The following is a 13,207-nucleotide window of genomic DNA, read 5'->3' on the forward strand; positions in this document are numbered from 1 at the left end:
AATGATTGAATGAGGCCTCAGACACAGATCAAACTTTTCTTTAATTGCTAAGTGATAATGTCCCCCAGGTCTGAGTGGGAGGACTTTACCTCCGTCTTTGAAAGGGAGAGCGTAGCCCCTGGCCTCCCCTTCCTTGCCTCTCCTCTCAGAGCTGTTTCGCCCTCTTTTGTTCTGAGTTCTCCATGTTTTCTTGCCTTCTCCCTCTCTCCTTCTCTCCATCCCCTATTCACCCTCCCCCGAGCCTCCTGCCTCCTCAGTTCCCCTTACCCAGGGGCCAGCCTCTCTCAGCCTCTCTCGTGGCTGGGATCTGCTTTTATGAAGATGTGGTCTAGTTCCTAAATGGGCCCCCAAAGCTCATGTGTTGAGTGCCTGGTCCCCAGAGGATAGTGCTGTTGGGAGAATGTGAAAACCTTACAGAGTGTGGCCTAGTTGGGGGAAGTAGGTCATTGTGGACATGCCCTTGTGTATCCTGGGGACCCTGGCCCTTTCCTCTTTCTCCCTTTGCCTCCTGGCAACCATGAGCTGCGCGGCTCCTCCGCTGCATGCTTCCACGGCCATGATATTACTGCCTCACCACAGACCCAGGAGTGACTGAGCCAACCGTGGACTGAAACCTCTGAACCCATGAGCCAAAATAAATCTCCCCTCCTTTTGACTGTCTCAAGTATTTTATTTCAGCAATGAAAAGCTGACTAACACATTGCCCCACTCTGCTGGGGTGAATCTGTGGATTGATGATGGCAGGAAGAAGGGATACCTTGACAACTGGGTGGTAGTTTTTAGTCTAGTGCATTCTTTCCCAAGCATAGGGTGAAGAATGACCTGTTTTGGATCAAGGCACCGCTGTGGAAGAAAGGTTTGATTCCAGTTCAGATGCATGGGCCCCAACCCAGAGACTATTTTCACTAGGATTAGGTGAGACTTGTTACCTATTTTCAAAGAATCTTCAACAAGGTAATACTGTGCCCACCAGGGCCTGTCCCTGTGGTGACCCAGAGAGTGGTAAATGTCCACAAGGGTACCTGCAAGGTTGTCTCAGGTGGCAGCATACATGCAGGTCACCGAACATCACTTAGTCAGTTTGGCACTTGCTCATCTTACATGTCAGTGATACATCTGGCTCCATCGGTAGAACTCCTTGCTTCTAATTAGCAGAGTGATATTAAGTTTTCATAGGGAGAAGTGAATAAGGAAAAACATGTTGAAGAGCTCCTTAGAGTAGACAAGAGTAAAAAGTGTTGGCTTTCTGAATAGGACTCCCATAGCTCAGGAAATAAATAGCAAGAATCAACAAATAGGATGGCATCAAATTACAATGTCTCTGCACAGCAAAGGAAATCATTAACGTTGTGAAGAAACAGCCCTCAGAATGGGAGAAAATCTTTGCCAGCTACTCTTCCAACAGAGGATTAATATTTGAATGTAAAAAGAACTCAGATTCAACATCAGAAAAACAGTCTATTTAATAAATAGGCAAATGAACTAAGCAGATACTTCTTTTAAAAAGTACAAATGGAATTCAATTTATGGAAAAGTGCTCATCTTTTGGCATCAGGGAAATGGAAATCACAACTACAATGAGATTCCATCTAACTCTAGTCAGAACAGCAATCATTAAGTCCACAAATAACAAATGCTAGCAAGGATATGGGGAGGGGGATGACTCATACACTGTTGATGTGAATGCAAATTAGTACAGCCCCACAGAAATCAATAAGGAATTTCTTCAAAAAACCAAAAATCAAACTACCACATGACCCAGCTCCACCACTCCTCGGTATTTATCCAAAAGAATTAAAGTCAGCATATAGTAATAAATACGAATGTCTATGTTTATTATGGCAAAATTCACCATTTCCAAGTTATAGAATTATCCTATGTGTCCATCTACAGATGACTGGATAAAGAAAATGTGGCACAAATATGCAATGGAGTTGAATTCCTTCTTAAAGAATAAAATTGTACCATTTGCAGGAAAATTGATGGATCTGGAGATTATCATGTTATGCAAAATAAGTGACACTTGGACAAGTAACAGAAGGACATCATAAAAGCAAAAGGGTGACTATTAGGGTAGAGGAAGGGGTCTAGGAAAAGGTGGAGGGGAAGGCAAGGGGAGGTACTGAGGAGTGCAATTAATCAAGTTATGTTATATAAGTGTATGAATAAGCCACAGTGGAATCCACTATTCTGTACAATTATTATGCAACAATTAAAAAAAAACAAAAAAAGTGTTGAAAAACATTGGTTTATGCAAGAATGTCTGTATTTCTGCTGAGAAGTTAAAATTATGCCAGGTCAACCACACCCTTTCATTCTGCCTCTCTGTGCCCATAGACAATGGGACCAAAGATAAGATCTGAATTTACATGTTAGAGTTTCTCCAGCCATTAACTGTGAATGGTCATATTTGCCCTGACTTGTACAGTTAGGATGAGATCTCTCTTTTAATCCCATGGCTCTAGTCATTTGTTCCACTCGTTTGTCACTTAGCACTTAGCATTAGTGACCTGACATCTTTTGTATGTGTCTGTTTTGTCTTCATAACTAGATTAGAAAGTCCTTTATGGTAGAGACCTTGTGTTCACCTGATATTGCACTAATTTACTCACGCATCTATCAGACAGGCATTGAGCACTGCCAGGCACAGGGATAGATTAAATTTAAAAAAATAGTAAGATATAGTCTCTGACTTTAAACATTTCTAGCAAACAAACCATGGCTTGGAAAATATAATGATTGAGATGTGTTTATTTTGTACAGAAAAGTACCCTGCCCAGTGGAGAGGAGGCCATCTTTAACCGAGGCTCAAAGGAAAAATGAGGAAGAGTACGTTTCCCAGGTAGAGAATGGATGGGGAACAGGAAGACCAATCCAGGCTGAACTAGAGCTTCTGGTACATGTAGAGAGGGGCTGGAATGAGACCAGGCCTAAGCACAAAACTAAGGGCACAAATCTTGCCTCTGAGGCAGTGGGATTCCACTGGAGAATTGAAATTAGCCAATGGAATGATTAGTTCCCTTGTCCCAAAGGTCACCTGGCTGCAGTGGGGTGGGAATAGAGGAGGATTGGAACCTTGATGGGAGGCCTTTCAGGAGGGCCGAATTGCTGATGCCTGAGCAAGGAAAGCGGGTAGGAGTGGAGGGAACCCCTGGAAGATCTGCTGGGAAGGAGAATCCAGAGAACTTACTGATTTAAAGGTCACGAGGGCAAGTGAAAAATCAGTATCCCACTGTGAGGGGAGGTTTGTCACTATCTATTCAAACAAACCAACAAAAACAGAACAGTTTATGCTGCAGTTTGGATCCGGAATGTTCCCCAAGGCCTCTATGTTAAAGGCTAAGTCCCCAGCCTGTGGCGCTATTGGAAGTTGGTGGGACTCCGGTATTTATTATAGTGACGAGAGCTGACTAACACAGTCCATGACCTGGAAATTTCACTTATGGCTGTCAACCCTAAGAAGAAAATTCACTCACCAATGTTCCTGAAGGAGAAAAAGACTAATATGTCTACCAATAAGGATCTGGATAAAGAAAAAAAATTAAATAAAAAGCACCTCTGTGTAACAAAATAATTCTTTCTCCAACACATTATATGACTGACAGAGAAAGAAGAAAAGCTTGTCATAGAATAATACATATAATAGGAGTTGATGATCTAGATAAAATTTTAGCTGGGCAAGGTGGTGCATGTCTGTAATCCCCTGTGGCTCTGGAGGCTGAGGCAGGAGGATGGTGAGTTCAAAGCCAGCCTCAGCAACTCAGCGAGACCCTGTCTCTAAATAGAACATTCAAAAGGGCTGGGGATGTGGCTCAACGGTTAAGTATCTGTGAGTTCAATCTCTGGTACAAAAAAATAAAAATAAACATCACTTTAGCATTTGAAGAAGCCCCTCTACAGTTATCTTCCAAACTCTTCACCTTAAAGTAGACTTGTCGGATATTGAGTCTCACTCACCCACATAGTGCTACTTAGTTCTCTTATTTCTTTATTTAAAATTTTAATACTGAGTGTGTAATAGCATTTATAGGACACATAAGTTGTGACACAATACTCCTATGTACACCCTAACTCCAAGACCAGAAAAACATTCTCATTATTTTCAATGTTTTTTGTGTTCCTCTCAAGTCTTTCTTATCTTCCCCTCTCAGAAGTAACCATTCTCCTGAATTTTGATTAGAGTTACACACTTTTTGTTATTTAGTTTTGCATGTTTTTGAACTTTGTATATAGGAACATACAGAAAATACAAAAGAAAGGCAAAAGCATATCTAAAAGGAGATAATGTTTTTCTTGGCAGATGATATGACTATATAAAGTTATTTGAAAATTAGAACTATGACAGCCTGACAAAATGATTAATATGAAGATCAATACAAAATTATAGGTTCTTATATCAATAATAATTATAAAATAAAATAGATCTATTTACAGCAGCAAAAATAAAAACATAGTTTACCAACAAAAATGGAAATATGTAAGATCTATGTGAAACAAAATTTGAGATACCCCCTATACTTGGTTGGCTGTCATGAAACATAATATGACCATTACATTCTAAATAAATGCAAATTTTTTTTTAAAGAGAGAGAGAGAGAGAGAGAGAGAGAGAGAGAATTTTTCATATTTATTTTTTAGTTCTCGGCGGACACAACATCTTTGTTGGTATGTGGTGCTGAGGATCGAACCCGGGCCGCACGCATGCGAAGCGAGCGCGCTACCGCTTGAGCCACATCCCCAGCCCATAAATGCAAATTTCAAAAGAGAAATATTTGAAAACGAATTCACAATTAGTTACTAGCTTAATGAGCTTTCTTTCTCACCAATGCTTAACATTTTGCTCTGTGCATCTGAAAATTTAGATGTCCCCAGTGGTGTCTAACGTGTAGGACACGTTGCCTCCAGAAGAATCACCTTCAGGTGCTTACTGAAATGCTCATTGCAGAACACCACCCTCAGAAATTCTGAGTTAAGAGTTCTGAGTAGAACCCATCCATCTGCATTTTAACTTGGAAGAACATTGCTTTAATTCAAAGGAAGGAATCTCAGATGGTAGCATCCAGGTTCTCTCTGGAGATCAGCAAAGAGACATTCTTAGGAATGAACATTTTTCTGGCAATCTTGAGATTATATCAGGATAATTGGGCACTCCATAGATTCATGTGTGGCTCTTACAAAGGTCTATATCTAGAGGACTGCATGCGGACATCATGTTTGTACAAGGTTATATGGTAAAGAATCTTTTATTCTTCCCAGTTTTTTATTGGTGCATTATAGTTGTAGATGCTGCTGGGATTTTCTGTTACACATTCATACGTGTACAGAATACATAATCTAACAACAACATGTAAGGAATCTTAAGGACTGTGCCCTACATTTTGTGTTTGCTATGCCTTCTTTGGGTTCTTCCTTATGTCCTGTGAATTTGGAGGTGCTGTGATCAGAATTTTGTGTTCCCCCAAATTCATTTATTGAAATCCTTACCCCCAGATATGGTATTGGGAAGTAGGACCTTTAGGGGGTTATTAGGTCACGAGGGCAGAACCCCCTTGAATGGTATTAGTGCCCTCATAAAAGAGCCCAGTGAACAGCTTGTCTCTCCTACAGTGTGAGGACACAGCAAGAAAGAGCCATCCGTGGGGGAGCAGGTCCTCACCAGCCACCAAATCTGCTGGCATCTTGATCTTGGACTTCCAGCCTCCAGAAATGTGAGAAATAAACTTCTGTTGTTTATAAGCGACACGGTTTGTGGTATTTTGATACTGGTATCGTTGATAGTATCTATTATTTTGTAGCCTGAACAGACTTAAGAGGAGGGGAGTAAGGAAGGTGGCACTGGGATCAAGGACAGCGGGTGGAGAGGCAAGGATTCGACCATGCAGAGGCCTGGCCTTGTGCTGGAGGACGGGCTCATTTCACTGTCAACGGTTAGGTGGTTATCAGTGAACCACAGCAGAAGGCCAGGACGGAAACCAAGACACCCACCCCAACTGTTAGGCCCTCCTCCACAACCACTTCCCCTCTGTATGTGGATGTGGTGGGATGGGTGGGCAATATAAGCTTCACCCGGGTCCCTCCACACTCCAGGGCCCTGAGAGAAAGGCCATCCCTGAACATTTGGCTTCTGCCTCTGGGCTCACCCGCCTGTCTTCAGTGCCATGGGAGGCTTTGAGGGTCATCTGTACCCAGGGCTGTCTCTGTTCCTCTATGGACTTTACCAGGCACAGCTCGTCTCTAGGGCCTTCATCTGCAACTCCCGTGTCCAATATCCACCATGTCGCCCTTGGGACCAAGGGAGATGGGCAAGGCTACGGCAGATCTATTACATTGGCCCCATGAAGATCCTAAGCGCCTTCATTTTAGTAGCCCAAGAGTTGAACAGCGTGCACGGACAGCTGGTTCTTATCAGCAAGATGTATCACCAGAGAGACTTTCTGTACCGCAAACAGTGGCAGCACCTCACTCTCTATTTGACCTTCTTCCTGACGGGGTGTGCAGATACGGTGAGCCAGAACCTGATGCCCCAGAGGTGTGTGGCTCTGGAGCAAGGCACCCAAGCCCTGGGCATCTTTCTGTTTCTGCCCCTGATGGTGTCTCACATGCAGGACACAGAAGGAGTAGAACTGCAGTTTCACATCCTGCTCACCCAGGCCATGTTCCTGCTAACGGTGGTAGTGACTGCAGAGCTCTGGGCTCCCAATGCCATGCTGATATGGACAATGAAGGCCTTTTTGTACATGATCACAGGCTCTTGGTTGGTACAGATAGGCTTTATGTTGTTCAAGCCAATCTCTGGCTATAAATGGATGGATGATGACAAAAATGACATAGCCTTTGCCACCACTTTCTTCTGCTGGCATGTGGTCTTCAATGCCAGTTTGATGATCTGGATCTATGGCTTCTCTTTTTTGTGGTATTGCTACATTTTTATTAAAGACTGAACCTGGATGCGCCCCCTGGTGGTGCCCTGTGGCCTTCACACTCCAAGATGTCTGGATGAGAAGCTGTGAGAGGTGAGCGGCCAGGAAGCAGAACCTGGTGTCCTTCCTTCATGGGGGTCCTACCTTGAAGCTGCAGACTCTGCTGGAATGGACGTGCACCCTCTCCCTTCTGGCTTCCCTCAGCCTTGTTTGAACAGTGCATAGCGGAAAGGTGAACAGAATAAGAGTCCTGCCACTAAGACCTCCTCTCTCAACTCCCCAGGCGTTTCCCTCCTCAGCTCCAGCTACGGTACCTGCTTGCCCTGCACCTCTCTGTATCGCTGACTCCCCTCCCATGAGAACATTAAAGAAATTTTCTATATCCTGCTTTTGAAACTTTTTACAAATATCCCTCACTCCACCACATGGAATATTCACCACAGTCAAATTTAGTACATAATAATAATTTACCCAACATAATAACCACGTTCATTCTTTCTGGTTCTGGATCTCTTTCATGATGATACTATGAAATCATATTTTGACTAAATAGAATTCAGAACTCATTTTGAGTTCTTTATTTTGATTACTTTGTGATTTATCAAGCAGAAAGTCAGACCCTTTTGCAGCTTCTTGCTCAGTGAGATCTAGAAGAACAGAGCAGCACCCTACTCACAGAGAAGGCTCCAAGGGCTCCACTGCCTCCAGGGGTTCTCCCCCCACTGCCTCCTCCAGTACTGTCAGACTCTCCCTCCAGGCATGGCACCCACTGCTCTGCACACTTGGGAACCAAGTTCCAAGTAGTAGATTTGCCAGGACCCACTCTTTTCTGATTCTCCTATATAATAAAATCCAATGACTTATTTCTTCTTGATGCTTTTTTTTTTTAAAGAGAGAGTGAGAGAGAGGGACAGAGAGAGAGAGAGAATTTTAATATTTATTTATTTTTTCTTAGTTATTGGCGGACACAACATCTTTGTTGGTATGTGGTGCTGAGGATGGAACCCAGGCCGCACTCATGCCAGGCGAGCGCGCTGCCGCTTGAGCCACATCCCCAGCCCCTGATGCTTTTTTTTTTATCCTCACAGCTCTCCTGTCAGTGAAGTTTGTAGGTGAATATTATCTAAAACTCAAAAGGGTTAAGAAAGTAGCTTAAGGAGGCTAGACATTTTTCTGTGTCACACAATGCCATTGCTGGGTGTCAGGGAGGCTGGAATTGTGAAGGGTAGAGCCAAAATTATTGGGAACCACAGGCTATCAAGACTTTATCAAGTTTTCCTCACTCATGGCTAAGTGTAAAGCATCTGGTCAGGACAAAGTGGGGCTAGGGCTGGGTCAGGGGCAGGGATTCCAGAGCATTCACCATCCTTCCCATGTCCTTTGTTCTTTTGGTTCCTGGGAGAATAGATGTGTCCTTTGGTTCTGGTCCTACACTTCCTTGTTAATTTTCTTGTTCAAAACTTAGGGTGCAAAAGGAGTGAGTTGTTGTGAAGGATCTTCACCCTGTGGTTTGGGGGGCTGTGAGCAGCCTGTTATTGTGGAGGGGGAAGGAATCTGGGATCTTTAGATAAGACTCAGCCAGGTCTTAGCATGTGCTGGTCATGTGGCATGTGACCAGCTCCATGGATGGTTCATACCTGCAAACTGGGATCATCAGGCAACCACATTCCTGTCCAATGGAGACTAATAGAGGACCCAGGTGTGGAAATAAAACATAAGTTAGCTTCTATGCTTCCCCCTCATCCTAGGAACCAATGGGGCTCTGCCTTCTTCCTGGTTGTCACCTCTGGTTCCCATGCCTTGTTCCCCCGCATCTTGGACATCCTCCCAGGCCTTGGCCCAGCCTCATAGCTCCCCTCCTCTGTCCTGGTTGATCATCCTCTGGTGCCTTGAAACTGGGGTGACAGGAGATCTGCTTGTCCTCTCTTCTTTCTTTCTTATTGAAATGACAAAAACTCTATTTTCTTCTTCACTCAAGTCTCCCTCCCTCCCTCCCCACCCTCCACCCCCCGGCTTTAAATCTGAAGAGCATATTTTGGATTTTTTTAAACTTTAAAAAAATTTACTCTTGCTAATACAACCCAACCTCTTCATGAATTGAAATTTCTGACTAAACAGGAGAAAAGCCACATACAAGGGATGAGAAGCAAGGACTTAATATTAGTATTTCAAGATTTTATTCCCTGTGAAGATGACAGTTGAAGGGATACAGAAGCTGAAGAACTATCCCATTTTTAGTGCTTTTAAAGTTCTTTTAAATAACTGATGAATTCATCGCTTGTAGAAAATTGATGCCCCCAAATATTATTATGTCTCAAAACATATACCTTCAGGGAAAAATGCTAAATATTAGCAGTATTGGCAGGGGTCTCAAAGCCACAAAGAACCATAGCCAACATCCGATACAGTGGCAGAATAGGCGGGCCTACTGTTCTAATGATAAGGGTTTTTGTGTACCTTGTGTTAATTAGGTATGAGCACATGGAAATTAATCCTAAACACTTGGGAAAGAAAAACCAGCTGAAGATTAACTTGGGGAAAAACAAAAATCAAAGTCTCCAAATTAGAGTACTTTTTGGAGAGAAAGATGTAGTCTTTCCCACCATCCACCAGAGGGAGCCATTTCCACATGAGACTGGAAGGGGCACTTCGTCTCCATTTGGTATTGAATTTTATCAATTTAAGGGAAGTGATGGAGGGATGGGGAGGAAAGCAGGAAAAGCACATAAGCAATCAGTAAACATCACCTGCATCTGTTTCCTATTAGGCTCAAATGTGTAGACATGAATAAGCACAGAATTCAATCTATAAGATAGATGTGTGTGTGTGTGTGTGTGTGTGTGTGTCTCAAAACCTCTGGGTCACTCACTCTCTGACTACCCTTTCTATTTTGGTATTTAAAAAATCACTGTGTGACTTTCAAGAACTGTCTCCTACTGTGGATGCCACAGGGAGTATGATAGTCCCCCTCCTGGCCCTGGTAGTAAGGGCCAGCAACCAGACCCTCCACTCAGAACTTTTCATCTTGAGGAGGAAAATGGGAAGCTCAGTGGAGAATAGTAGCTCTATAAAGGTAAGTATTTTTGACTGATTTACTCACGGACACATCCAAAACATCTAGAAAACTTTCCGTCATACAGGGAAGTGCTCAATAAATAGGGAATTAATTAACAAATAGGAAACTGAAAGAAGCCATGGTGACAGTGAATCAGGTCCAGTATCTATTTTGCAGCTGTGAGTCAAGACCCTAGAAGCTCTCAAAAGAAAGCATGTTTACCCTGAGGAAGAAAAGTCATATTTTTGCAAGTGTTACTGTTACTGTTTCCTAATATTTGCCAAAGAGATCTGCTACCATTTTCAAAGTAACTCCTGGAGTAAGAAGACCCTCAGTATTTTGGGAAATCATTTCAACTTGAATCTGATACATCTAGTAAATCTCACAGCTGAGATGTGAAGTCAGGTCTATCTAATTTTAAAAACATTGTTTCCCAGGTTTTCCTGAAAACAGTAATTATCTGGGGTACTTGTAAAACACATAGACTCCTGAGCTCAACCTAGTCCTTCCAACAGAATTTCCAGGCGAAGGACCTGGTAATTTATGTTTTTAACAAGTGCCCCCATAATTCTTATTATCACATAAATTTGGGATACATCTGGTACTCCTCTTTTGGGAACTAAAATGTTCTAAAAAGGTCACAGGGACACGCAATCATTATGTACTTCAAGCCTCTAGCCAGGAATGTGGGCTTCTTGACCTTACTATTGTTGGTGTGACCATCATTTGGTTGTTAATGTCTCCAACAGTTAGCCTTTTTGAGCTGTGGGGAATGTGGTGGGCAGCACTTAGGGCTAGAGAATAGCTTCACACAGCTTAGTTGAAGACCAGCCTGGGAGCATACCATCTCACAGAATACGAATACATATCGCTACTGTGTGCACCATTAATTTTGGAAGAGACCACAATGAGCCCATGCAACAAGTAAAACATCAAGAAGAATCTCTTCTCATTTTTAAAATAACTTATTCTGCCTCCCTCCCTGCCCCATGGAACAAGGATTTAAGCATTATATGAGCTTCCCAACAATTCTAGAACTTTATAGAGTTCTTTAAGTCCTCTCATAATTATAACATTAAACAACTCCATTCTCAAAAGTTTGGGAAAAAAAGTTTCTGCCTAAATTATTAGGGTTTATAGGGCTGATGGTCTTTCACTTTTATCAGAGAAACAAAGAGTGGATGAAAAGATCAAGCATCTCCCTCAAAACCTTTCAGAGACAAGGAAGGTCAAGTCCTTTGAAAGTTGTCTTAAGGGTGCAGAACATCCAGGAGACATTGCTTATTACAATTACCTCTAGTATAACAGTTTATAGGTCCGTGGGAACTGAAGTGAGTCATGCAAAAATATCACCATAAGGTAGGAAAGGATGGAGTACTGAAGAGGGCTTGGACACACTTAGAAAGAACCTGTCAATGCACACAAAAGAGCGTGGACCAAGTCCAGGATGATTCTGGTACATTCAAAGGAATCTGTAAAATCAGGTAAGAAAAAAAACTTACCTTCAGATGATGGTCTCCATCAGATATAAGTAGGCCCCCGCCAATGGAACCTGGAACTCCTCAGAAGTGTCACTGTGTGTTCACAAGGGGTGGGTTGCTGTTGACGACAGGCTAATTCTGTTTATAACCAATCACAGTGGCAGGAGAAGCGAGGCAACATGAGCAACACTGGTGAGTGTCTGAGAGAGAGGTCTCCAAGACTGAGCCCTCGAGGCAAACCACTTGCCTTCCCAGTTCGCTGGAGTCATCATTGCGGGTACCACAAGTGACCCGTATGGCAGTCATGCCCTTTGTTTTCCTCCTCTTTCTCTCCTGCCCCTTCCTACTTCTGCTACTAGATGTTAAGGATAGGACAGGGCCTTGTTCATGAGACAACTAAGCCTAGAGGAGAGAGTCAAGTATAGCTTGGCCCTCCATGTGCCTTACCTCCTCCAGGGAGACGGCTTGCAAGGGGTTTGGGATCATCCAGTGATTTCTCACACCAAGTCAATATTATGATTTGGAATGAGCACAAAAGCCCTTCTCCAATTATTAGGAAGTCTGAATCCAGAACAGAAGAAAATGGCAAAAAAGGAATGAAGAAAATGGGAAGGCAAATGTGGGCAGCCTTGTTCCCTTACCTCGATAAGACTACTTTATGAGTGGTGAGCCCTACCATTAAAGCCTCTCTGGATACCAGAAGTGTATGTAGACAAGGAAAACGATCCATTGAGAAATTTCTGCCAAACCCCACTGTTCTGCTTGCAAGACAGTCTCAATAACATACTTATTCAGGAAATGCAAATTAGGCTTTATAAATTACAGAGAAACAAACAAATCCCAGAAGATTAAAGATCAGCTCTTGAAAGAATAAATCGTGCAGCATTTACAGACTTGGATAATGTGCGAACATTTTAAGTGCCTAGGACAGGATGAGAAGACCAAGTCGCTCCTCCCAGAGACTCAAAGGAGGAAGATACATCAATGGACAAAACAACATGGCTTGTCGATTGTCATTGTGTTCCACCACTGTGGTAGAGTCTACCATTCTTGGTCACCAAGATAATATGTAAATCAGTTCTTGATGGGTATCTAGTCATTTGTGAAGCTGACTAGAGTTGAAAGGACATTTTAGGCAATGGGAAGGTGAGAATAAAGACATGGAGTTTGAAATTTGAGTATCTACCATATTCAGGAAATAACAGTGCCTTGGTTTTGGCTTGGAAAAGGGAGGTGGCATGGTGTGCAGTGGTGGGAGATGAGCCTAGGAAGCAAAAGTCAGACAGGGTGAAGCTCCGACACTTAGACTTTACCTTAGGACATTGAGGGGACTTTGAAGAGTTTTAAAAATAGTAACATCAACATAATATGGTGGCAGTGCATGAGTGAGGAAGGAAGAGACTGGAACTAGGGAAACCATAGAAGACTGATGCAGTAGTCTGAGAGAGAGATGATAAACATCTGAAATAAGAGAATGACCCTATGGAACCAGATTCCAGAAGTAAATTCAGGGGAGAAACCATGGAACAGACCACCATTGAAGGTGGTGGGGTAAAGAAAAGAGAGATGGAGCAAGAGAGAAGGAGAGAGGAGAAAAGATGAATCTCGGTTTTCTGGATGTAGATAACTGAATAAGTGATGATTACAGTAACTGAGACTGGGAATATAGGAAAGGGGGCATGTTGGGAACCTGGACACTTTGAACATTTTGGAGTTGCTATGGATATGTAGGTAGAGAAGTTCCACAGCTC

The 13,207-nt window shown here is 42.8% G+C and overlaps 1 protein-coding gene and 1 long non-coding RNA gene across 12 annotated transcripts in view; one reads left to right on the plus strand and one right to left on the minus strand.

Annotated features, from left to right (window-relative positions):
* Positions 1-13,207, plus strand: part of LOC106144700 (transmembrane epididymal protein 1) — a 69,137-nt gene that overhangs the window by 52,036 nt on the left and 3,894 nt on the right. For 5 of the 8 annotated variants that reach the window (XM_078022448.1, XM_078022447.1, XM_078022451.1 and 2 more), the window contains 2 exons: positions 2,764-2,842; positions 5,608-7,302. In XM_078022448.1, the coding sequence (XP_077878574.1) occupies positions 6,159-6,941 (783 nt within the window). In that variant the 5' untranslated portion in view covers positions 2,764-2,842; positions 5,608-6,158 and the 3' untranslated portion in view covers positions 6,942-7,302. Of the gene's footprint in view, positions 1-804; positions 916-2,763; positions 2,843-5,607; positions 7,303-13,207 lie in introns of those variants that run through there. The other 3 variants (XM_078022449.1, XM_040278203.2, XM_078022446.1) reach the window with 3 other exon arrangements.
* Positions 1-13,207, minus strand: part of LOC144367137 (uncharacterized) — a 55,468-nt gene that overhangs the window by 1,782 nt on the left and 40,479 nt on the right. The window lies entirely within an intron of this gene.

The sequence above is a fragment of the Ictidomys tridecemlineatus genome, chromosome 10, assembly GCF_052094955.1.
Source record: "Ictidomys tridecemlineatus isolate mIctTri1 chromosome 10, mIctTri1.hap1, whole genome shotgun sequence".
NCBI classification, from domain to species: domain Eukaryota; kingdom Metazoa; phylum Chordata; class Mammalia; order Rodentia; family Sciuridae; genus Ictidomys; species Ictidomys tridecemlineatus.